The sequence below is a fragment of the Leucoraja erinacea genome, chromosome 26, assembly GCF_028641065.1.
Source record: "Leucoraja erinacea ecotype New England chromosome 26, Leri_hhj_1, whole genome shotgun sequence".
Taxonomy (NCBI): domain Eukaryota; kingdom Metazoa; phylum Chordata; class Chondrichthyes; order Rajiformes; family Rajidae; genus Leucoraja; species Leucoraja erinaceus.
The window spans coordinates 27727020-27753820 of NC_073402.1; the positions used below are offsets into that span (position 1 = coordinate 27727020).

Sequence of the window (26801 nt, forward strand, 5' to 3'; positions counted from 1 at the left end):
CAGAATGCAATGGTGACCAAATGTTCATGATTCAAAGAGACATTTACGCATAGATAAATGGCTACGGAACTAGCATGTTATTTAGTTTAGGAGGGATATGGAGCATCTGTAGGCAAATGAGATTAGTTTATCTTGGCATTACGTTCAACACAGACATGGTGGGATCGTGCTGCACTTTACTATGTTCCATGGTGGCTACGGCATGAATGGCTTTGATCCCAATCCAATTACAGAAGAGGATGACTGGAAAGATGAGGCCAGTTAGATATAGAAAGCCGGAGTAACTCTGCGGGTCAGGCAGCATCTCTGGAGAAAAGGAATAGGTGACGTTTCGGGCCGAGAGCCTACTTCAGACGCAGAGTCGGGGAAAGGGAAGCGAGAGATATAGACGGTACTTAGGACGAATGAATGGAAGGTATGCAGAAAGCCACGATAATCAAGTAAACGTGGAGCCCACAATGGTCCATTGTTGGCTGTGGGATAGGCCATAACGAGTTAATACAAATAGTGGAGCCCAACAAGATGACAGTATAACCAGTATGATGACTAGGGTTGGGGAGGGGCAGAGAGAGGGAACGCAAGGGTTACTTGAAGTTAGAGATATCAAGATTCACACTGCTGGGTTGCAAGCTGCCCAAGCGAAATATGAGCTGCTGTTCCTCCTACTTAGATGAGTCCAGTTATTCATTTGTAGGTCAAGGCTTGCTCCTTATAGCTAGTCGAGTCTGTCTCGCAGACCTTTCTAGTGTGTAAGAAAGAATTGCAGATGCTGGAAAAATCGAAGGTAGACAAAAATGCTGGAGAAACTCAGCGGGTGAGGCAGCATCTATGGAGCAAAGCGTTTCGGGTCTCTCGACCCGGAATAGGTGACGTTTCGGGTCTGTGTAATGTTTTGAATGCTGCAGTTTTTACCTTAAACCCAGGTATTTCTTTAATGGTTTCCCCGTATTTGCAGGTGGGCCGTCGATTGGAGTTCCAGGCGAAATCAGAGGATATGCTCTTGCACATCAACGACATGGCCGGCTACCATGGAAGCAATTGTTTGAGCCTTCCATTGAATTCGCAAGGAAAGGTTTTCCGGTGGGTAAGAGCCTCGCTGTCGCACTTGAAGCAAACAAACTCCAAATAGAAGAGAGTTCGTCGCTATGGTGAGAGCCAGGTCCTATATGTTGGCACATAGTTCACTGACTTATCTAATGGCTGATGGAGAACAGAATCCAGAAAGTAGTCTAATGTTTACTTTAGTTTAGAGATACAGTGTGGAGACAGGCCCTTCAGCCCATCGAGTCCATGCTGACCATCAATCATTCGTGCCTTAGTTCTCTATGTTATCCCACTTCTGCATCCTGCACACTCGGGGCAATTTACAGAAGCCAATTAACCTACAAACCTGCACGTCTAGGGACAATTCATAATTTACCATCATTTAATTAACCTACGTCTTTGGAGTGTGGGAGGAAACCTGGGCACCTGGAGACAACCCACGTGGTCACAGGGAGAACGTACAAACTCCACACAAACAATGGGCGGCAAGGTGGCGCAGCGGTAGAGTGGCTGCCTTACAGCGCCGGAGTCCCAGGTACGCTCCTGAGTCGGGGTGCTGATTGTAAGGAGTTTGTACGCGTTCCCCCGTGACTGCGTGGGTTTTTCCTGGGTGCTCCGGTTTCCTCCCACACTCCAAACTACGTGCAGGTTTGCAGGTTAATTGGGTTCAGTAAGAATTGTAAATTGCCCCTAGTGTGTAGGATAGTGATAGTGTATGGGGATCGCTGATCAGCGTGAACTCGGTGGGGCCAAAAGGGCCTGTGTCCGCGTTGTATCTCTAGACTAAACTAAACTATGGTCAGGATCGAACCTCGGTTTCTCGCGCTGAGGCAACAGTTCTACCGCTGTGCCATCGTGGCGCCCATGTTTATCCTGGCATGAGGGCAACACCAATATATATAACCATATAACCATATAACAATTACAGCACAGAAACAGGCCACTCGGCCCTTCTAATCCCTGCCGAACACTTATTCTCCCCTAGTCCCATCTACCTGCACTCAGACCATAACCCTCCATTCCTTTCCCGTCCATATGCCTATCCAATTTATTTTCAAATGATAAAATCGAACCTGCCTCCACCACTTCCACTGGAAGCTCATTCCACACCGCTACCACTCTCTGAGTAAAGAAGTTCCCCCTCATGTTACCCCTAAACTTCTGTCCCTTAATTCTCAAGTCATGTCCTCTTGTTTGAATCTTCCCTACTCTCAGTGGGAAAAGCTTATCCACGCCAACTCTGTCTATCCCTCTCATCATTTTAAAGACCTCTATCAAGTCCCCTCTTAACCTTCTGCGCTCCAAACAATAAAGACCTAACTTGTTCAACCTTTCTCTGTAACTTAGTTGTTGAAACCCAGGCAACATTCTAGTAAATCTCCTCTGTAAATCTCCTCTCTCTATTTTGTTGACATCCTTCCTATAATTAGGCGACCAAAATTGTACACCATACTCCAGAATTGGCCTCACCAATGCCTTGTTCAATTTTAACATTACATCCCAACTCCTATACACAATGCTCTGAATTATAAAGGCCAGCACACCAAAAGCTTTCCTGGTCCATGGTCAGGATCGAACCCTGGTCTCTCGCGCTGAGGCAACAATTCTACCGCTGTGTCATCGTGCCGCCCATGTATATCTTGGCATGAGGGCTACACCAATAACACCAATTTGAGCAAGGGGAAGTAGGATGGATGAGGGATCAAGAGTAGCTTGCTGGATTCTGGAGCTGGTGTGATGTGGGGGAAGGGAAGCCATTGTGCATATTGCACGATTCATATCAAACTGAATCTAAGTTGCCACTTTTAACTTTTCAGTTGATTACTGCAAATCTATCTGGCCCAGATTTTGACCACTACTTCCGCCACTACGGATCATCTCATGATGTAGTTTCTACCGGACCCAATTAGGAAAATTAAAGCAATGTATTGTGCAAGCCAGCGGCAGCTATTCATTCATAATGTTAACGATATATGTAGGAAGGAGCTGCAGATGCTGGTTTACACTGAAGATAGACACAAAATGCTGGAGTAACTCAGCAGGTCAGGCAGCATCTCTGGAGAAAAGAAACAGGTGATGTTTCGGGTCGAGACCCTTCTTCAGACCCGTACAGTATATTATACTCATGCAGTATAACAGTATATTATACATCAAGATATTTTTGCCGTTATTTAAAGTATTTCTCTACAAAAGGAGAAATAGAATTTCATTAGCGGCAGCACATGACCATTCTTCTATACCTGCGATGCCTTTGTTATCACCGACAACTATTCTCTATTCAGAGGTTATGGGGAGAAGGCAGGAGAATGGGGTTAGGAGGGAGAGATAGATCAGCCATGATTGAATGGCGTAGACTTGATGGGCCGAATGGCCTAATTCTACTCCAATCACTTATGACATTATGACCATGTTATCAATGATCATGAACAGGTGACAGAAGGAACAACTGATGGTAAATACCAGGATATTGTTTCAGAAAATTGGTTGAATTAATTTTGTTCTTTTTTGTGTGATTTAGTTTCTACAACCAATTTATTTTATACACATTGAGCGGTGGGTGGCTGGAAAACAACACTGCCAGGCGGTGGAGGCAGATGCAAGAGTTGCATTGGGACAGGCACATGGATAATGGATGGGATTTATACAGCGCCTTTCTAGATACTCAAGGTGCTTTACATCGCATTATTCATTCACTCCTCAGTCACACTCGGTGGTGGTGAGCTACTTCTGTAGCCACAGCTGCCCTGGGACAGACTGACGGAAGCGTGGCTGCTAATCTGCGCCTACAGCCCCTCCGACCACCACCAATCACTCACACACATCACACGCAGGCAAAGGTGGGTGAAGTGTCTTGCCCAAGGACACAACGACAGTATGCACTCCAAGCGGGATTCGAACCGGCTACCTTCCGGTCGCCAGCCGAACACTTAGCCCATTGCGCCACCTGCCGCCACCAATGGATGTGCGGGAAATAGGGGGGATATGGATTACATGCGGGCAGAGATTAGTTTAACTTGGCATCATGTTCGGTGCAGACATTGTGGGTCAAAGCACCTGTTCCTACACTGTACTGTTCCATATTCTAGGCTTCGATATTTTAGAAAACAAAAAGAAATCACACGTGCAGATTTTGTTGGTGTCATTGCCAGGTTGCATTTAACTTTTAAAGTAAAAATGCTAAAAAAATTCATGTCAGTTGGAAGTCAATGTGTTGACATGATCAAAGTGCTCAGTGCTTCTTCTTCCCGCGTTTGAGGCAGCAGAGGTCTGCAGCAGGGTGATGCCATCCGGTTCGACGTCTGTAAAAAGGGCGCATGCTCCGGGTTGGGCGCCAAGTTGCAGCGCTGCTGCTGTCTCTGTTTGTTGTCGTCCACTTGACCGAGGTCAGTTGACAGGGCTCACCACAGTGAGGTCGACAACATGAGCCCCCTGTTCAGTGCTACCAACCAGGCACGAATTTCAATGCAACCAACTCAATTTTTATGAAAGCTGCTCAATAGAAAACGTACATGCTCCCAGCATGGAGCCTCATTAAAATTAACCTTAGCCTTTACCGAATTCTTACAACAATAGTATGGTGCAACAGAAATTTAAATTTAAATCCGATGCTGGGTTGGGTGAGGCAGGCAGGGGGGACAAGGGTAGACAAAAAAGCTGGAGAAACTCAGCGGGTGCAGCAGCATCTATGGAGCGAAGGAAATAGGCAACGTTTCGGCCCGAAACCCTTCCGGGTTTCGGCCCGAAACGTTACCTATTTCCTACCTGAAGGGTTTCGGCCCGAAACGTTGCCAATTTCCTTCGCTCCATAGATGTTGCTGCACCCGCTGAGTTTCTCCAGCTTTTTTGTGTACCTTCGATTTCTCCAGCATCTGCAGTTCCTTCTTAAACATGGGGGGACAAGGGACAAGGGACAAGGTATATCTCCACTTTTCTTTTTCTCTTTTTTCTATTCCCATATCTTTCTGCTACAATGCCTTGATAGTTTAGAGGATTTTCTTTTGTTCTTCTTCAATCTATTTTTGGACATTCCACTTCTTACCTTTCTTGCTTTCTCTTTCTTTTCTTTTTTCATTTTCATGATTTAGGTTATAAGGTTAAACATGAAGCTGTACAATGATTGTATCATTTTAGATGCCGAATGGTTTTTCTCTGTACAATTGCTTCTAATTTAAAAAAAAATGTAAAAAAATCAAAAAAAAAAGAAATTAACCTTAGGTTAATATCTGTAATACGATGCAGTTTGTTTACCCATTTTGCTATCCATGCATGCATTCCCACTGGAAATATATTGGAAGATAGACACAAAATGCTGGAGTAACACATTTCTGGAAGCATCTCTGGAAAGAAGGAATGGGTGACTTTTCTGGTCGAGCCCTTTCTATGGGGTCAGGAGGAGGTGCTGGTCGGGTCAGGCAGCATCTGCAGAGAGAGAAATATTCTTTCCTCAGCTCATCCACTGGGCGTGAACTGGAATTGATGAATTTGCCTTGTTGCTGACCATGAGGGGAAAAATGATAATCATAAAAAAATCTTTTATTTTCACAGTGATGTGTTCTGTAAGAAAAACAGCAACAGAATTTTGAATGAAAATGACCTAATATATTTTCCACAATTAGCGGATACACTGCAAAAGATAGCTGATGAAGGGCCAGACGCATTTTATGATGGACCCATTGCTGAGGATATCGTTCAGTCTGTAAGGCAGTCAGGTATGTACTCTCACCATCTGAATATAAATAGCCAATCCACCAAATTCAAAGTTTGAATGTCTCCAGTCCTTATGTTTTAATTGTGTTTCAGTTTTAATTACGTAGACGTGCAGCGTGAGTTCACGAGATTGATCCCTGAGATGGCGGGACTGTCATATGAGGAAAGATTGAAAAGACTAGGCTTGCATTCACTGGAGTTCAGAAGGATGAGGGGGGGCAGATCTTATAGAAACATCTAAAATTATAAAAGGACTGGACAAGCTGGATGCAGGAAAAATGTTCCCAATGTTGGGCGAGTCCAGAACCAGGGGCCGCAGTCTTAGAATAAAGGGGAGGTCATTTAAGACTGAGGTGAGAAGAAACTTTTTCACCCAGAGAGTTGTGGATTTATGGAATTCCCTGCCACAGAGGACAGTGGCCAGGCCACTGGATGGATTTAAGAGAGAGTTAGATAGAGTTCTAGGGGCTAGTGGAGTTAAGGGATATGGGGAGAAGGCAGGCACGGGTTATTGATAGGGGACGATCAGCCATGATCACAATGAATGGCGGTGCTGGCTCGAAGGGCCGAATGGTCTCCTCCTGTACCTATTTTCTATGTTTAATACCTTCTGAATCTATTACTTAGTATGCCGTGATGCTCTGTGCAAAATCCTCCAAGAAATGTTATGTAGTAACAATACTAGCTGTACAAACCAAAAATAATCATCAAAAGTAGAACTTGGTCAAGTTCACTTTTCTATTATTTGTTCTTGGGGAAGGTGTGGGGGGGGGGGGGGGGGGGGGGGGGGGGGTTAAGGGGAGTATGGGGAAACAAACAGCAGGATGAACTCAGCGGGTCTGAAGAAAGTTCTCAACCCAAAACATCATACGTACAACAGATTGGGTCTCGTCCCGAAACGTCACCCATTCCTTCTCTCCAGAGATGCTGCCAGTCCCGCTGTGCAACTAACTCTTTAACTGTAAGTCACCTTTGCTGACTTCTGAAAAATGTCCAAACCTCAAGATTTCCAAACCTGTTTCGGCAAAGTTCTTCGTCTTTTCCTTTGATCTAAGACTACCGTGATTGCTTCAGGCGCACGACTTATCCTGCTGGGATTTGACTTCAAAAAGATCATTATTTATTTGTAAATGACTGATTAATTATTTAAACGTTCATCATGGCGTGATTGATGCTTTCCTTGTTTAATGCACTACCGCATCTCTGGCGCCATTGTGTTTTATTTCCTTCAGACTTACGAATTTGAGTCTTATTAAGAATAAGGATCCCGACCCAAAACGCCACCTATCCATGTTCTCCAGAGATGCTGCCTGACCCACTGAGTCCAGGCAATGCGGGTATAGATTGTTCCGCTCCCTTCCCCTCTCAATCCTCTCCTGTACTCAAGAGGCAATCAAGAGTCAATGGCGGATGTAGAGGTACAAACTAACCAGATCAATAATGATGGTAGATTTTCATTTGTGAAGGGCATTACTGAAGCAGATGGGTTTTTTCCTGCTGATTCTGTGGTCATCAAGAAAGAGAATAACTTCTTTTGAAATTTAAATTCCAGCAACGTCACTCCAAACGTGGTTCACAAGTTGTAAAGGATGTTCTGATACCCTGAGCCCATGACAAGCGCTATATAAATGCAGGTCTTTATATATTCTTTCTCTTCTCTCCATTCTGCAAGAAGGTGTGGCAAACAATTCTTCTTCGTTCGCCTAAGGGACCCGAAATGTCACCCAGAGATGACATCTCCAGAGATGCTGCCTGTCCCGCTGAGTTACTCCACCATTCTGTCTCCATCTTCGGTTTAAACCAGCATCTGCAGTTCCTTCCTCCACATACTTTATCCTGTAATCTATTCTCTCCTGCCTACAATCATCCTCAGGGTATTTTTGTTCTTGGCAATCCAATTAACCTTCCAGTTAGCACATCTTATGGGGAAAAGGGAGCAGAGCACGTGCAAATTCCACACAGGCACCGTCGAAGATGAGAATCCAACCTGGGTCATTGGGTCCGCAAAGTAGCAGCACTACTTGCCGCACCTCCGCAGGAGAGAAGGGATCGGCAGAAAGATGTCGGTCACAAGAGACTGTACCCACAGGGTGGACAGATCAGAGACTGTGCCTTATTTTTTTTTAAACAATAGCTGTAAGTAATTCATCTGCTATTTCTGTTCACAAATCTTCTGGACCTATTCTTTGTTTCCTTTTGCAAAAACCCACCATTAAATACTTTAAACTTATTGGAAAGAGCATGTTTTGCGTTGCATAATAAAACTCTCTTGACTTGACTCTGGGCGTCTCCGACTACTGATGTCGACGTGTTCTATTTTCTGAAGGTGTTGTCCAATTATTTTAATGCAACCATTTTAGAATCTTATTCAACAGCTCAATGGACTGGGCAGTCATGCCTATCTCTCTTTCCCTCTAGGTGGGATGATTTCCCGAAAGGACCTGATGCAGTATAAGGCGAGAGAAGAGACCGCATTAAATGTGGCCCTGGGTGACTACACGTTGTATGTCCCTGGTGCTCCATCGGGCGGGCCAGTCCTTGCGCTCATTCTCAAAATCCTTGAAGGTAATACTTAACTTTTAAAGGTACACAAACGTGCTGGAGAAACTCAGCGGGTGCAGCAGCATCTATGGAGCGAAGGAAATAGGCAACATTTCGGGCCGAAACCCTTCAGGAAGGAAATAGGTAACGCTTTTCGGACCGAAACCCTTCAGGAAGGAAATAGGTAACGTTTCGGGCCGAAACCCTTACAGGTTTCGGCCCGAAACGTTGCCTATTTCGTTCGCTCCATAGATGCTGCTGCTCCCGCTGAGTTTCTCCAGCATTTTTGTGTACCTTCGATTTTCCAGCATCAGCAGTTCCTTCTTAAATACTTAACTTTTAGTTTAGTTTATCGTCACGTGTAGAGTGGAACGTTTTTTGCTGCGTGCGATCCAGTCAGCGGAAAGACTATACATGATTCATCGTCAGCGAGTATGACTGTCCTCTTTTGAGTGCGTGACTTTGTTTAACGTCGGGAGACTGGTGGACAGACACAGACAGCCACCGCACGGTCCTTGACAGATCTGGGTCAGGATCCAGTGGCATGGAGTCCAAGACGACCGGAGACCCTTTTCTGCTGCAGCCTTCATCCGCCTTCCCAGCCGTTGTGACGTTAGCTCCACTGAGGTCAGCGGAAAGACTATACGTGATTGCAATCGAGCCGTCGGCTCTGTATCTCCAGGTTCATGGCTGTTATTTTGTAGCTAGACACACAAAAAGCTGAAGTAACTCAGCGGGACAGGCAGCATCGCTGGGGAGAAGGAATTTCAGGTCGAGACCCTTCTTCAGACTGTTTTGCAGATCTTTGAAGATCAAATAGACTCTGGATAGACTCGGTTTGTACTCGCTAGAATTACTCCAAGAGCTTTAGTTTCCTCCCGCACTCCAAAGACGAATTTAGGAGATTGAGGGGGGATCTTATAGAAACTTACAAATTTCTTAAGGGGTTGGACAGGCTAGATGCAGGAAGATTGTTCCCGATGTTGGGGAAGTCCAGAACAAGGGGTCACAGTTTAAGGATAAGGGGGAAATCCTTTAGGACCGAGATGAGGAAAACATTTTTCACACAGAGAGTAGTGAATCTCTGGAATTCTCTGCCACAGAGGTAGTTGAGGCCAGTTCATTGGCTATATTTAAGAGGGAGTTAGATGTGGCCCTTGTAGCTAAAGGGATCATTTCAGATTCAATTTTTCAATTCAGATTCAATTTTAATTGTCATTGTCAGTGTACAGTACAGAGACGAAATGCATTTACAGGGGGTATGGAGGTATGGGGGTATGGATCAGGGGGTATGGAGAAAAGGCAGGTACAGGATACTGAGTTGGATGATCAGCCATGATCATATTGAATGGCGGTGCAGGCTCGAAGGGCCGAATGGCCTACTCCTGCACCTATTTTTTATGTTGCTATGTTTCTAAATGGAGAAATTGGACAAAAGTGATCAGATTCAGTCTGCTCCTCTGGCACTTTAACTACAATCTTTGGCAGCACAGGGCATTGTGACCTGTGAGTGTAGGTATCTGAGTTGTCACTGAGGGGACGATTGTTAACTCTAAAACCCACCTCTCCCCAAACCTCGCGGCAATCTGGAATAAATTTAAATCAGTTTAAACTTGGATTGTTTTCTCTGGGGCATTGTGGGCCGAGGGGAGAATGTAATAGAAGTATATACAATTACCGTAAGGCCGCAACTCTACCACTGTGCCACACACACAGATCCTCTGAAAAGTAGGTTTGCATGGTCTCATCCACTACATAGTGAGACTCTGATGTGTTTCTGCTTTTAGGATATAAATTTTCCAGAGAGAGCATATCCACTCAAGAACAGAGAGCTCTAACATACCATAGAATTATCGAAGCCTTCAAATTTGCATTCGCAGAGAGAAGCAAGTTGGATTATCCAACGTCCAGTGACCACAGGAAGGTAAGAGGAATTCACCTGCATGCCCTTGCTGTTTACAATGTCATTGATAAATCCCATGGCCAGCATTTACAATGGAAACTGCATGTGGAAACGTGTCACCTTGCAATTGTATTCCTTCCTCGTCATCGTGGGATCATTTCCACTCTGGTACCGTAGGTACTAAGGCAAGGGTTCCCAACCTGGGGTAAATTTACCCGGGGATTCCCCTCCGCCACCATAGATGAGGCTCGCACCAGGGTCTCATCCATACCACGCAACACTGCTCTCTCTCCCCATCCCCGCACTCGCAACAAGGGCAGAGTCCCCCTGGTCCTCACCTTTCACCCCACCAGCCGGCAAATACAACACATAATCCTCCGCCATTTCCGCCACCTCCAACGTGACCCCACCACTCGCCACATCTTCCCATCTCCCCCCATGTCTGCCTTCCGCAAAGACCGCTCCCTCCGCAACTCCCTTGTCAATTCTTCCCTTCCCTCCCATACCACCCCCTCCCCGGGCACTTTCCGTTGCAACCACAAGAAATGCAACACCTGTCCCTTCACCTCCCCCCTCGACTCCATTCAAGGACCCAAGCAGTCGTTCCAGGTGCGACAAAGGTTCACCTGTATCTCCTCCAACCTCATCTACTGCATCCGCTGCTCTAGATGTCAGCTGATTTACGATCGTTTCGCCGAACACCTCCGCTCAGTCCGCAATAACCTACCTGAACTCCCGGTGGCTCAGCACTTCAACTCCCCCTCCCATTCCCAATCCGACCTCTCTGTCCTGGGTCTCCTCCATTGCCAGAGTGAGCAACACCGGAAATTGGAGGAACAGCGCCTCATATTCCGCCTGGGTAGCCTGCATCCGGCGGGCATGAACATTGAATTCTCCCAGTTTTGCTAGCCCTTGCTGTCTCCTCCCCTTAACCCTCGAGCTGTCTCCTCCCATCCCCCTGCCCTCGGGCTCCTCCTCCTCCCTTTTTCCTTCCTTCTCCCCCTCACCACCCATCAGTCTGAAGAAGGGTTTCGGCCCGAAACGTCGCCTATTTCCTTCGCTCCATAGATGCTGCTGCACCCGCTGAGTTTCTCCAGCAATTTTGTGTACCGTAAATTTACCCCCCCAGGGGGGAAGTTTCACCTACCTAGGGGGTAAATTTGTTGATTCTGGATTTGTACATATTTTTCTCATTGACTGACTGTGTTTGGTTCTGGTAAACCGGTGTCTGTTCATCATTAGTTGTTCATAAATAAGTGAAATATTAAAGTTGCCTGGGGTAAACGGGATGAAAAAGGTTGGGAACCCCTAATCTAAGGTCATTGATATGATTGCGTAATGAAGACTTCAACTTCGCTGAGGCCTTCCATCTCCTACACTGGGCTTCTATGTGCTATCATTACATTATATGGGGTTCAGATTCTTAGTATCACCCTGAATGCTCTTTCTCCATTTGCCTGATCAGCTAAAGAAAAGGTGTTTTATTCGTGCAAATTGTTCCAGTTTCAATAGAGTAGCCAGCCAGTTCCACCAAGTAATGTAATATAGGAATCTGCTCGCAAAGTTGATCTGACTTAAATTCTAGGCTCAATGGGTATCAAGTATTAAACGGAACAAGCTGCTAGAGGAAATGGTTGAGGCAGGTACAGTACAACATTTAAAATACATTTAGATCAGGAATTGCTTCCACTCTGGTGCTGTAGGTTCTAAGGTGATTGTTACGATTGGATGATGAAGACTTCAGCTTGGCTGAGAAAGGAGGTGGCTGATGAGTGTGTGAGTGGGTGGGTAGTGGTGCACAGATAGGATAGGAAAGGTTTGGTGGGGCATGGTTCATAGAAACATAGAAAAATAGGTGCAGGAGTAGGCCATTCGGCCCTTCGAGCCCGCACCGCCATTCAATATGATCATGGCTGATCATCTAACTCAGTATCCTGTACCTGCCTTCTCTCCATACACCCTGATCCCTTTAGCCACAAGGGCCACATCTAACTCCCTCTTAAATATAGCCAATGAACTGGCTTCAACTACCCTCTGTGGCAGAGAATTCCAGAGATTCACCACTCTCTCTGTGTGAAAAAAGTTTTTCTCATCTCGGCCCTAAAAGATTTCCCCCTTATCCTTAAACTGTGACCCCTTGTTCTGGACTTCCCCAACATCGGGAACAATCTAGCCTGTCCAACCTCTTAGGAATTTTGTAAGTTTCTATAATATCCCCCCTCAATCCTCTAAATTCTAGCGAGAACAAGCTGAGTCTATCGTGGGCTTGTACTCGCTGGTCAAACTAGCTCTGATGGGAATCTTAGTAGACATGGACACGTTGGGATGAAGGGCCGTGTGACTAAGTGAGCAAAGCTTCCAGATTGGAAATATATTGGACATTTCCACACAAGAAAAAAAAATCACCATGAAATGAAAGGATTGCTTCATTTTTTTAAAATGTGCTTTGGAAACTTTGACTGGTCATTTTAGAAATCTGAGGCATGTTCTCACCTGGATTTATGAGGATATTAATTCTACAATGATTTTTGCATGAGTAGGTGCTATTTATTGTCATTTTTCTCCACACTGTGCGCTGTTTTAACTAATTTTTGTCATTTAAAAAAAAAACACACAGGCGATGGAGATGATTTCAAAAGCAAATGAAATTAGAGAGAGGATCAACGACAGTAACACTAGTGAAGGAATTGATGATTATGGGATAAAATGCTTTTTACCAGGACAGAGTGGAACATCCCATCTCTCAGTGGTCGCGACAGATGGTAGCGCAGTGTCCGTTACCAGCACCATCAACGGCCGGTGAGTATCTTCCCTTTTATTATTGAATAGTGTTATAGCTGCACTGAAATAGGTCAGTTGAAAATAAAAGTCAATCTAGTAAACGGCAGCGGTAGAGTTGCCGCCTTACAGCGCTTGCAGCGCCAGAGACCCAGGTTCGATCCCGACCATCGATCCCCGCACATTAACACTACCCCTGCACACACACATTTGCATTTTACATCTGTACCAAGCCAACTAACCTACACACCTGTGTTTAAGAAGGAACTGCAGATGCTGGAGAATCGAAGGTACACAAAAAAGCTGGATAAACTCAGCGGGTGCAGCAGCATCTATGGAGCGAAGGAAATAGGCAACGTTTCGGGCCGAAACCCTTCTTCAGACTACACACCTGTATGTATTTGGCGTATGGGAGGAAACTGAAGATCTCAGAGAAAACCCACACAGATCACGGGGAGAGCGTACAAACTCCGTACAGACAGCACCCGTAGTCAGGATTGAACCCGGGGTCGGTAGCGCTGTAAGGCAGCAACTCTACCGCTGCGCCACCGTGCCACCCTATTGTTGTATGAGTTCCATAATAAAACTTAACCTGAAAATTGATTGCTGACTATGTTTGCCACCAATTCTGTGTGTTGTGCAGGTTTTGGGAAATTACATCCTTATGCATGATGTGATTTCGTGGAAAAGCTGTATTCCCTGCCACAGAGGGCAGTGGAGGCCAAGTCACTGGATGGATTTAAGAGAGAGTTAGATAGAGCTCTCGGGGCTGGTGGAGTCAAGGGATATGGGGAGAAGGCAGGCACGGGGTTATTGATAGGGGATGATCAGTCATAATCACATTGAATGGCGGTGCTGGCTCAAAGGGCCGAATGGCCTCCAACTGCACCTATTTTCTATGTTTTATGTTTCTATGAAAGCATGAATAGTATGCGTTTGTGACATTGTAGTTGGAAGTTGCAAATGGTGTTGGTGTAACTATCTTTACTGTATGGTGAAGATGTGTTTGTGTTTGATCCCGTCCAATGTTGGCCCCCGAGGTTATTCTTCGGTTCTTTGCTGGCTTTCCCCAGCCATCACTCTGGGCGTTCATCTCTGATCCCAGGATTTCAGTTGGAGGTGTGCGGTGCCCGTTCCCCAGTACATGCCAGACAGGAGTTACAGCTGTAAGAACGTCAGCTGGTGCAAACATCATGCATCTACCAAAACCATTTTGGACGTTGTCAAACAAAGTCGCGGGCGGCTTGGCCCAATCTAAGAGGCCCGGGCTGCAAGAGAAGTTTACATTGTGAGATTACTCAATTGTTACATAGATTCATAGAGTGTGGAGCAGGCCCTTCGACCCAACATGTCCATGCTGACCAACACACTACACTAGTCTCACCGGCCCATATTCTTCTTAACTTATCCTTTCCAAGTGCCTGTTCAAATGTCTTTTAATGGGAAGATTGTTTTATTTAGTCTGTTTTTTTAAGCAATTGCTATTAATTATTTTATAATTACATAAACCCCACGTATGGAAATAGAGAAAACTGTTTACACTGGGTCATGCCTGAGTGAAATGTTCAGTCACTTTGTTTTCCAGATATTTTTTCAAGGAGATTTTATTGAATCCATTTATTGAGCTCCATGAGATACACTGTCGGCACTCTCTGTCGCTCCAAATGAGATTTACTGTTGCCGTTCTCAGTGCCGGCGTCTCTCTCATTCTGGTTTTTGCACTTGCAGCTTTGGATCATTTGTCCGTTCCAATGGGACTGGGATAATATTCAACAACCAGATGGCAGACTTCTCCCTACATATTAACGGAAAGCACAGTCTGCCACCGTGTTCTCAAAACTATGTTCAACCAGGTACAATTGTTTTTTTTAATATGCTGTTTAAATATTATGTTACAACTGTACAAGGCACGGGTGAGATTTTGTGTTGCAACTGTACATTGGTGAGACCACACGTGTTAGTGTTGAGTGCAGTTCAGGCCACCTAACTATAGTGATGCGGATTTCTTTAATTTCAAGTAACCCTCTCTCTCCATCCCTCCCCCACATACTAGCTTCAAAATCGTCTTATTGAGTCTCATTATCATCCTCACCCGACCCACAGCTAATAATGGCCTCTCCTCTATCATCGTTTATTTCTTTGTATATCTTTCATTCATTTGTTCTATATCTCTCTGTATGTCTCGTTTCCCTCTCCCTCGACTCTCAGTCTGAAGAAGGGTCTCGACCCGAAACATCACCTATTCCTTTTCTCCAGAGATGCTGCCTGACTCGCTGAGTTACTCCAGATTTTTGTGTGTATCCATAGTGATGCTGTCGTTAGGCAGGATAGTGAGCAGAGAACGATTCACAGGATGGTAGTTTGATTGGAATCATGTACCGTCTTTCCACTGACTGGTTAGCACGCAACAAAAGCTTTTCACTGTACCTCAATACATGTGACAATAAACTAAACTAGACATAGCTTTCTTCCCTGCAGTGGACTGAACTGAGGGCTAACTTTATAGAGATATATCAAATCTCTAAATGAGGAGCATAGGCAAGGTAAATGGCCACAGTCTTTTTCTTAGGGTAAAGGAGTCTAAAACTAATTAGTTTAGATTTAACGTGAGAGGGGAAAACTTAAAGGGGCTTAGGGGCAACGTTTGTCATAAGTGTATGTCTACAGATATACGGAAAGGTCGCCAGAGGAAGTAGTTGAGGCAGGTACAATTACAATGCTTAAAAGACATTTGGACAAGTGCATGGATGGGAAAGATTTAGAGATATATAGGCCCGATGCAGACAAATGGGACCAGCTCAAGTAGGCATCCAATCCCTTGGTCAGAATGGGCAAGTTGGGCTGAAGTCCTGTTTCCACACTGTATTGTTCTGTGTCTGTTGTTAGATTGAGAGTTATTGCCTTCGGTGAAGGATGTCCTCTCTAGAAAGGAAACTAAAGACATTGGCATCGAGGGTAGGCGTGGCCACTTGAAGGAGTGGAGCCAAGTGTTGAACGTGACAAAAGTAGAGGATGAGGGTTTACTATGTAGAGCCTGACAATGGCAGACAGTGGTGCAGCTAATACAGGTGCGGTCTCTCTGTGTCAGAGACCCAGGTTCAAGCTTGACATCTATGCTGTCTGTATAGAGTTTGCACGTTTTGCCTGTGACTGTATGGGTTTCCTCTCGGTGCTCTGGTGGCCTCCCCCATCCTAAACGCATGGACGCTAGAAGGTTAAATTGTCGTGTGTGTGTGTGTGTGTGTGTGTGTGTGTGTGTGTGTGTGTGTGTGTGTGTGTGTGTGTGTGTGTGTGTGTGTGTGTGTGTGTGTGTGTGTGTGTGTGTGTGTGTGTGTGTGTGTGTGTGTGTGTGTGTGTGTGTGTGTGTGTGTGTGTGTGTGTGTGTGTGTGTGTGTGTGTGTGTGTGTGTGTGTGTGTGTGTATGTGTGTGTGTGTGTGTGTGTGTGTGTGTGTGTGTGTGTGTGTGTGTGTCTGTCTGTCTGTGTGTGTGTGTGTGTGTGTGTGTCTGTGTGTGTGTGTGTGTGTGTGTGTGCGTGTGTGTGTGTGTGTGTGTGTGTGTGTGAGTGCGTGTGTGTCTGAGAGGGTGTGTGTGTGTGTGTGTGCTTTTTGAAGAGAGGAACCACAGAAGAGATAATTTGGCTAAATAAATACCCACTTTTATTGTGAGTGGACCCGAAACGTCACCTATTCCTTTGCTTCATTTTTGCCGCCTCACCCGCTGAGTTCCTCCAGCATTTTTCTCTACCTCCCATTTTTCCAGCATCTGCAGTCCTTTCTCACGCAGTTTTATTGTGAGATCATTTTAAACCAATTGCAGTGCCTGATTCTAATTGCGTAATGAAATCCAGACGTGATAGAATGTAATTTCCTCCTCGCTAATGAAATAGCACATTGCCTGGGAACATTCACGTATCTGTGGTTCAGGAACGCGCTAGAGCGTTTACTGCTGTTGAACTTAGTTCCGTTAGCGCCGTGGATAACTCTTGCAGCATCAAAATGACAATGCGCATCCTGCCCACATGACCCGCGTCTTAGCAACAAAAGTATTTTCATTGATTCTTCTTTCCACCTCCAAACCTTTGCACCGATGGATAAATCTTTCACCGGGTGCGCCGGCCATTATCATCTGTTGTCCCATCCTCCTCCCCCACCTGATTTAGCCCACCCATCGTCCACTCTGTACCTGGGTCCACCGATAAACTCCAGCCTCCGTTCTTCCCTCACCCCGATACACAGCAGCAAACTGACAATATTTCCTGTTCCTTCTCACTCCTAGAAACATAGAAAATAGGTGCAGGAGTAGAGGCCATTCGGCCCTTCGAGCCTGCACCGCCATTCAAGATGATCATGGCCGGTCATCCAACTCAGTATCCTGTTCCTGCCTTCTCTCCATACCCCCTGATCCCTTTAGCCACAAGGGCCACATCTAACTCCCTCTTAAATATAGCCAATGAACTGGCCTCAACTACCTTCTGTGCCAGAGAATTCCACAGATTCACCACTTTCTGTGTGAAAAATGTTTTCCTCATCTCGGTCCTAAAAGATTTCCCCCTTATCCTTAAACTGTGACCCCTTGTTCTGGACTTCCCCAACATCGGGAACATTCTTCCTGCATCTAGCCTGTCCAACCCCTTAAGAATTTTGTAAGTTTCTATAAGATCCCCCCTCAATCTTCTAAATTCTAGCGAGTACAAGCGAGTCTATCCAGTCTTTCTTCATATAAAAGTCCTGACATCCCAGGAATCAGTCTGGTGAACCTTCTCTGTACTCCCTCTATGGCAAGAATGTCCTGACCTGCAACATTGATTTGCATCTTCACGGAACTAATTCCTATTTTCAAACTATTTTTTCTCCTCTTAGAATAATCTCTGGCGTGTGTAAAAAAAATATTTTGGTGCCCAACATCTGGAGATGAAAGGGCAACAAATAAACCCTGATGGAGATGTAGTCCCCGAACAATAATTATCAGTGCAATTTGCACCATTTTATCCAGTAATTATTTATAACCCCAAGCAATGAGAGTAGAATAAATTAGCAATTAATTAGCAACTGAAGTAACGGTGTTGATATCTCTCCATTAGGCAGAAGACCGTTCTCCGCTATGTCTCCCGCAATTATACGCGACAACGATAAAAATGTGAAAATGGTAGTGGGAGCATCGGGAAGCTCGAGGATCATCACAGCAACTGCTCTGGTATGTGATGAGGTCATGGGATTACATAATGGATGGTGGATGACCAAAGATAAGACGTTAATTTGTTTCGCACAAATTCCTTCTCACTTCCAAGGATATCACACTGTGAAGTCTTCAACATCAACCTGTTCATTTAATGGACCAAAAACACTGAAAAATGATATCTCCTTACCACATAGGTGGCCATTATGGCCCATCAAGTCTTCACCTGCTCACTGAGCAATCCCAATTCCTCCTCAATCCCCCTACCACAGATGTTTCCCTATTTGCCGACAATCCCATCAATTCTCCCCAATTTTATTTTTAATCTCCAGGGACAATTTTTGCCTGGCCAATTAACTTAGCAATTCACCATGTCTTTGGACTGTGGGGTGAATGATCACAGCCGTGATGACAGTGAATGACGGTGCTGGCTCGAAGGGCCGAATGGCCTACTCCTACACTCGTTGTCTATTGCCTTTTGAAACCAGAGGCACCAGCGGAAAACCATTGTGATCAGGGAAGAAATGGGCCAACTCCGCACGGACAATACTCCTGGTCAGCAATGAATGCAACTTGGTGGAACTGTGGGGCAAGAGTTCTACTTGCTGCACCATTGCACTTACAAAGAAGTGTGGAGTTGCAGTGAATTAATCACATGCTTGTACTTTATAAAGGAAAAGGATTGCCTGAATCACTCCCACTGTAGAAAGACAAAATGAGCCCAACACTGTAAGCCTTCGGCTCTCTTGCATAGTCTATGGCTCCTCGTGTCATCCACAACATAGTGTCCACTGCCTGGGTGGGTCCCACTGCTTGTCTTACCCTGTTTCATCACCCACCCACCATTAGTCGCTTACCATTCATTGTGTGCCTGCCAGTCACTGCCTGCCAATGGACTACAGGTACGTTTGTTCTCCATCACAAGGGTGTGATGGTGCAGCTAAATCTAAAGTAAGGCAGCAGTCCTGGGAGGGGGGGGGGGAGATTCACACATTGGTGGGAGACAGGAAGGGCAGTTTGAATCATTGTGGTGTGCTGCGAGTCTGGAACTTGCAGGTGGATCTGGCGGCTGAATGTGTCACCAGGTCACCCACGTGGTCCAGAGGCCTGGAGCGGGTCAGAGTCATGGTCAGTTGGACCCCATGCCAGTCTGACCCAGAGATCCTACAGCAAGCAAGATGGATCACTCGACGGAAAAAGACGTAGTACGGTCATGGGTAATTTTCGGCCCCATTTCCGTAACCGGCTTCCGTCTCCGCACCAAAGATCCCGTAGCGGAGCAAAGATACTAGTGCATAGGCGGAAGCCGGTTACGGAAACATCCTCGTAAAAATAAAAGTTCTTTGGTAAAAATCTTCTCCTCATTTTCAGTATTATAATTTATTAACACAAACTGTTCCCCCGTAACGTTGATTACACTGCGAGTCGGGTCGGGTCGGGTCGGGTCGGGTCGGGTCCGGTTACTGAAATGGATGGAAAAAAGGCCCACGTTCCGCTCCGTTGCGTACTACACGTCAGCTCATTACATTTAGAAGGAGTGGCCTATATTGCTCTGCTATAGGATCTTTGGTCTGTCCTGGCATAGGATCCAAAACTATGTTGCCTTCAAGAGGAATTCTAGGCCTGCAGTTCAGGAAGCAGAGGGGAATGGTGTTATTTTTAATTCAAATTACCATGCTCGAGTTGAGCGCTTTTAAAATGTTTTATCAGTGTTTTATGTGTTATGATTGTAAGTTTTAATATTTGAATGCTTTTAATGATTATATTCACCCAGAGCTTTGACAGCTTTGTTGGCTCAGTGCCTAGTGTTAGTTTTCACTGCGTGCATTTCAGGGGCTATTTCTTCACTACCATCCCCATGCCCCTGTGGCTGTTCAGATCCAATCACTTGTCTCGTGTTGGGGGGGGGGCAGATCAGATGTCTGAGGTTGAGCCTGATCCAAAGCAACGTGGTTCCTGATTGAGGTTTGATATGGAATCGTTATACGCCATTTGAAGACAGGTGGCACATTAAGGTGGAGGTGAAATTGTGGAGATGATATTTTAATATACAATTATTTAAACTGAAGTCGCATACAGATAGTGGTCCTTTTTCACCAAAGAAAATTATTTAATTCACTTAATCCGATAAAAAGAGGTTATCAAAGAATCAAAACAAGTTGAGGATTTTATGTTTTAACTCCAGTGAGACATGGTGACCTGGAATGCACTATGTGGAAAAAGTCAAAATCAATAGGAACTATTAGAAGAGAATTGAAAATACATGACAAGAAAATATGTTGCAAGTTGATGAGGAAAGAATAGGGATGTGGGAGTAATTGTTTGTTACTTTTACAAGGATGGCAGACAAACACCAGGCACACTCACTGAGCAATTACCCGATTTCATTCTGACCGACTGGATCGATTCAGCTCGGAAGATGTAATGCATTCGTGGAAGATGAAAGAATTGCTATTGGTTTCATGAATGGATATGATTTTGAAAGTAGTATTTTCTGAGCATGTGGTTTTGCTAGTTAACAAAATAAAGGCACAAAGTGTTGAGGTAACTCAGCAGATCAGGTAGCGTCTCTGGAGAACATCGATAGGTGACGTTTCAGGTCAGGACCCTCCGTGAGACCGATTGAGTTGTTTCGGGCAGTGGTGGGGGGGGGGGGGGGGGGGGGGGGTGGGGTGGGTTGGGTGGGTTGGAGAAAGCTGGAAGAGAAGAGCGGCAGGATAAAGCCAGGCAAGTAACAGGTTAATGCAGGTAAGGGGGGGTTTGTCGAGACAACATTCTTTCTCTTAATGTCAGAAAGACAAATGAGATAGCGCTCGACTTCAGGAAAGACACATACGCCAGTTTGCATTGACGATGCTGGTGATTCAATATCACCATCAACTTCTCCTTCTCCTGGACCACCCATATCGAAGCAACGACCAAGAAAGCACACCAACGCCTCTACTTCCTTAGAAGGCGTAGGAAGTTCAGCATGTCCCCTACAACTCTCACCAACTTCTACAGATGCACCAGAGAAAGCATTTTATCTGGACGTATTACAGCTTGGTTTGGGAACAGCTCCATCCAAGACCGCAAGAAATTGCAGCGAATCGTGCAACCCAGACCATCACACAAACCAACCTCCCTTTATATCAAGGACAAGTTGCAGCCAGGCCACTCCCTCTTCTCTCCTCTCCCGTCAGGCAAAAGTGGAAAAAACGCACACCTCCAGATCCAGGGACAATTTCTTCCCAGCTGTTTTCATGCAACTGGCTCATCCCTACCACAACCAGGGAGCAGTGCTGAACTACTATTTACCTCATTGAACTTCTTCTTGTCAAGTCCACACACAAGATTAGAAGTTGTTGAGCCAGAGCTGAACACACGTCTCGGCATCCGCATACAACGGTGTCTGTCTTGTCACATCTTGTGCGTGGTAGTGGAAAGATTAGTGGAAACAGGGGCCGCAACGTGACGCACTTTCCTTGACCCCACCTCATTGATGACCCTCGGACTATCCTTGATCGGACTTTGCACTAAACGTTACTCCCTTATCATGTGTCTATACACTGTAAATGGCTCGATTGTATCATGTATTGTCTTTCCGCTGACTGGCTAGCAGGCAACAAAACCTTTTCACTGGACCTCGGTACATGTGACAATAAACAACACTAGATGTTGGAGTCGTAAAACGCTGCCGTTTGGGCCACTTGTCTGTGTTGGTTTTTTAAATTGGCCTTTTAATAAAATTGGCAAATAATGAAACGGGGCTCGTACTCAATAACTGCCACCTTTTTTCTTGTTTCATTAGGTTATTATCCATGCACTATGGTTTGGCGATGATGCTTGTAAGGCTGTGAACAGGCCAAGAATCCATCACCAACTACTGCCAAACTTTGTTCAATTTGAGTCTGAGCAACTAGAACGAAATGCAGAAGAGGTCGGTAAAGGTCCTTAAAATAAAACATTATGAGCCATTAATCTGCATCAGATGTGGGTTGTTATAATTCTGTTCAAAATGTTTTGTGCCTAACTAAAATAATTCTTGATGACCACATGGCAGTATAGGAATGTAGGATATTTAAATGTGCCATTGGAAGACAATTCATCCATAGGTTCACCAGACTGATTCCTGGGATGTCAGGACTTTCATATATGAAGAAAGACTGGATAGACTCGGCTTGCACTCACTAGAATTTAGAAGATTGAGGGGGGATCTTATAGAAACTTACAAAATTCTTAAGGGGTTGGACAGGCTAGATGCAGGAAGATTGTTCCCGATGTTGGGGAAGTCCAGAACAAGGGGTCACAGTTTAAGGATAAGGGGGAAATCTTTTAGGACCGAAATGAGAAAAACATTTTTCACACTGAGAGTGGTGAATCTGTGGAATTCTCTGCCACAGAAGGTAGTTGAGGCCACAGTTCATTGACTATATTTTAAGAGTGAGTTGGATGTGGCCCTTGTGGCTAAAGGGATCAGGGGGTATGGAGAGAAGGCAGGTACAGGATACCGAGTTGGATGATCAGCCATGATCATATTGAATGGCGGTGCAGGCTAGAAGGGCCGAATGGCCTACTCCTGCACCTATTGTCTATGTTTCTATGAATACTCCAGTGTGTAGTGCCTCATAAACGTTTACTTCCTAAAATTACTAATGTTATCAAATTGTCTATTACCATGATTATTTTGAGTTGAATTATAAATGATATAATTTATGTGACCAAATTATCATTTATAAATTATAACTGATTTGTAGCTGTGAAATATCACCATTACATGGTCGCTGAAGAAATTAACATTGTAAGCCAAACCAAACCATTTTGTTGAAAGCTAGAATATCTCATGATGTAATCCATGCCTCGTGAGAAATGATGAGGGGGGGTTGATAGGGTGAATGTACAGTCTTTTTCCCCAGGGTCGGGGGATCGAGAACAAGATGGCATAGGTTTAAGGTGAGAGGGAAAGATTTAAAAGGGACTCGAGGAGCAATTTTTCACACAGAGGGCCGTGGGCATATGGAACGAGCTGCCAGAGGAAGTGGTTGAGGTGGGCATACAGACATTTGGACAGGTGCATGGATAGGAGAGGATTGGAGGGATATGTGGCAGCATGGGCAAAAAGGACTAGGTTAATTGGGGAATCTTGGTTGGCATGGTCAAAGTTGGACCAAAGGACTTATTTCCATGCTATATGACTGCAATTTCTGACCGTCTGAAATGATAAAACTGCCGACTTCTTGTTTTTGTTTTCTCCGTTTTTCTGCTTTAAAATGTCCATGTATATTTATGCCTTGCGTGCACCAAATATCTTGAACCTGTCCCTAGTTTCTCACAGTATCGAAAAATATATTCTTGGTACTGAAATTGACATGAATTGATTGAACATTCTGGTGATTAGTCAACTCCCACTTTCTGCCTTTGACTTCTCCAGCTCCGTCAGTTTCGCGAGGAAATGGAGATTAACCTGAAGAAGAAGATGCACATCACGGATTTTGCCGATATGCCTTCAGTAGTGCAGGCTATTGTCAAGGAAGGGGGAGTTTGGCACGCTGTTTCAGATGCGATACGGAAAGGTGGCTGCCCTGCTGGATACTGAGTCGTTCAGAGGCCTTTTCAACTCCTACTCATCATTGTGTGAATTATTGTAGAATATTTTGGCCAATATGAGTAAGATTTTTAGCTGTGAATTATCACCACCTCGTGGCTCGCAGGAGACCTTAACATTGTGAACCAAACCAAACCATTTTGTTGAAAGCTAGAATGTCTCATGCTGTAATCCACCCAGAGATAATGCCCCCTGTACCACTTAGGAAACCTGAACGGAAACCTCTGGAGACTTTGCACCCCACCCAAGGTTTCCGTGCGGTTCCCGGAGGTTTTTGTCAGTCTCCCTACCTGCTTCTCCTATCTGCAACCTCCGGCAACCACCTGCAACCTCCGGGAACCGCACGGAAACCTTGGGTGGGGCGCAAAGTCTCCAGAGGTTTCCGTTCGGGTTTCCTAAGTGGGACAGGGGCATTATGAAGCTCAGGACTGCAAAGATGGGGTGCAATTAATCTCAACAAAGATTCTCGACTATTGTGGGTAGATTTGCTTGTGCGCTGCTCAAGCTTTTCCAAACTATCATTTATAACTTTTTAGATTAGATTAATTTAGAGATACAGCGCAGAAACAGGCCCTTTGGCCCACCAAAACCCAGCCGGGCCAGCGATCCCCGCACACTAACGCTATCCTCCACACACTAGGAACACTTTACAATTATACCAAGCTAATTAACCTACAATCCTGTACGTCTTTGAAGTGTGGGACGAAACCGCAGATCTCGGGGAAAACCCACGCAGGTCACGGGGAAAACGTACAAACTCTGTACAGAGAAGCACTGGGTGGAATCGAACCTGGGTCTCTGGCGCTGTGAGGCAGCAACTATACCGCTGCACCATCGTGTCGCCCCTAATATGACAAATTCTTCAAATGTTTCTTGCATCAATGGGAGCAATAAGTTGGAAAATGTACCCACAGTATGCATAAACAAGGCCATAGTAACAAAATACATGGGGGAGTGCTCAACATGTGACTATTTCATACTTAGATGGGAATAATTAATGCTCATAAGGAAACCTTATGAGATTGAAATCAGATATAGGTTTTGATTAGTAAGCTGAATGTGCTTAACATTTCACTTAGATTTTCTATAGCTATTACATGGCTTTGCTGAGGGTCCCAATGTCCTCCAATCAGAGTTAGTAAATATAACTGACAATGACAATTAAAGTTGAATCGGAATCTGAATCTGAATCTGAATATAACCAGTTGAACACTCAAAGGATTAAACATTGTGATGTTTGGGTCAATTTCTACACCAGAGGGAAGGTAATGAAGAATTAAAATTGTGAATGGGATCAGTGTTTAAGTGACCGGGGCATTTCATTGCTTCAGTTCCTTGAATTATTTCATTGGTCACTAATAATTGCAAGTAATCGGATTAATGAAGCTGCTATCTTTTGATTCCAAATGCGCAATTTTATGAAAATGTACAGAAATATCTGATCATGAGAATAACTTGCCTATTAAAACCGCCTGCCTTCATGAGCAAACATTTCTAAATAAAACAAATAATACAGTAAAGCTGACTTGGACTTTTTAAAAATTGCACATAATGTCTTCTTTTCTCTGCTAACTTGAACAGGTTGAAGCAGCGGACAGTCAAAAGTGGTAGAACACGATGTCTGTTAAATATATTATAGACGGGAATTTCAGATCCTATTTTATTCTTGCTATCAGGCAGAAACTAATTCGGTAGAGTCAAAGAATTACAGAAGCTTTGACTTTCAAGTCCTTTTCAACCCCAGGATGAAGAATTGAAAGACCAAACAGCTCCGACAGTGTTAATAAAGCCCTTGCAACTTAGCTGTTCCAACGATCAGGGTATTATTTTTTTTTCTGTTGAGCAGATGAGAGGGACAGCTGCCAAAAGGCAGCAAGGTCTATTTTTATACGTGTAAATTGGCCTCCAATGGCATAATTGAGCCTAATAGCAATTTCAACTGAATCAAGAAAGCAATTGTGGCCAAAGCGCCAAATCATTTTGTTGCAAAATGTGCCTGAACTAGACGATCCAAAAGGTAAATGGATTTTATTTAGAGTGTGTGACAGGCAGAGCAAGAGAAGCAAACTTTCACCCTTCCCAATGTGTTCCTCAGATCCTCATTAACAGTTTAATTTAGAGATACAGCACGGAAACTGGCCCTTCGGCCCACCGAATCCGTGCCCACCAGCGATCCCCACACACTAACATTATCCTACACGCATTAGGAGCAATTTTTGCATTTACATCAAGCCAATTAACCTACAAACCTGTACGTCTTTGGAGTGTGGGAGGAAACCGAAGCTCTTGGAGAAAACCCACGCAGGCCACGGGGAGAACGTACAAACTCCGTACAGACAGCACCCGTAGTCTGGATCGAACCCGGGTCTCTGGCGCTCTAAGGCAGTAGCTCTACCGCTGCACCACCGTGCGACCCTTATGTTTTTGTTGCCTCCTGATCACCAGCTCTCACTGCATTTCGGGGACTGGTAAAAGATGAAATGCAGGAGTTACATTCCAGGGTTTTAAATATGGAGATATCTTTGGCCAGTGCTCCTTGACTCACACCCTCTACCACTTTCCTTTAAAATGATTCCTTGAATTCCATGATAATTATTTTGCTCAACGGGCACGTTTGGCCAATTGTCTTTTGCCAGAATAACAGGGACAACTTTCAAAATTTGTTGTTGTGTTATTTTTGAGTCACTAAACAACAAGTGCCCTTATTCTGCAACACCGTGTGTGCAAAGATTGGATTGAATCAAATATCCTGTTACACCATGCTCCAATTTCTGCATAATTGCACAAGTTGGTGTCTAATTGCAAAACACATCATTAACATTCACAGAGTGGTATGCGTTTTTAATTATGGCACACTGGAGTTTAGGAAGGTGGATGGCATCTCATTACCCACATACTAATTTAGTTCATTTACAGCTAACCATAGAGTTAATTTGGAATGAATATTTTTTACTTAACACGATATCGAGTCGAAGGAAAAAGGGTCTCGACCCGAAACGTCACCTATTCCTTTTCTCCAGAGATACTGTCTGACCCGCTGAGTTACTCCAGCTTCAAGTGTCTAACAT

At 44.7% G+C, this 26801-nt stretch overlaps 1 protein-coding gene across 3 annotated transcripts in view; it reads left to right on the forward strand.

The window, feature by feature from the left end:
* LOC129709878 (glutathione hydrolase 1 proenzyme-like) overlaps nucleotides 1–23943 on the forward strand; it is a 39381-nt gene extending 15438 nt beyond the window's left edge. For all 3 annotated transcript variants that reach the window (XM_055656521.1, XM_055656520.1, XM_055656522.1), the window contains exons 5-13: nucleotides 956–1148; nucleotides 5590–5753; nucleotides 8170–8316; nucleotides 10080–10216; nucleotides 12813–12994; nucleotides 14702–14826; nucleotides 18055–18167; nucleotides 21940–22068; nucleotides 23560–23943. In XM_055656521.1, coding sequence (XP_055512496.1) covers nucleotides 956–1148; nucleotides 5590–5753; nucleotides 8170–8316; nucleotides 10080–10216; nucleotides 12813–12994; nucleotides 14702–14826; nucleotides 18055–18167; nucleotides 21940–22068; nucleotides 23560–23724 — 1355 coding nt within the window. In that variant the 3' untranslated portion in view covers nucleotides 23725–23943. The remainder of the gene's footprint in view (nucleotides 1–955; nucleotides 1149–5589; nucleotides 5754–8169; nucleotides 8317–10079; nucleotides 10217–12812; nucleotides 12995–14701; nucleotides 14827–18054; nucleotides 18168–21939; nucleotides 22069–23559) is intronic.
* The last annotated feature ends 2858 nt before the right edge of the window (nucleotides 23944–26801 follow it).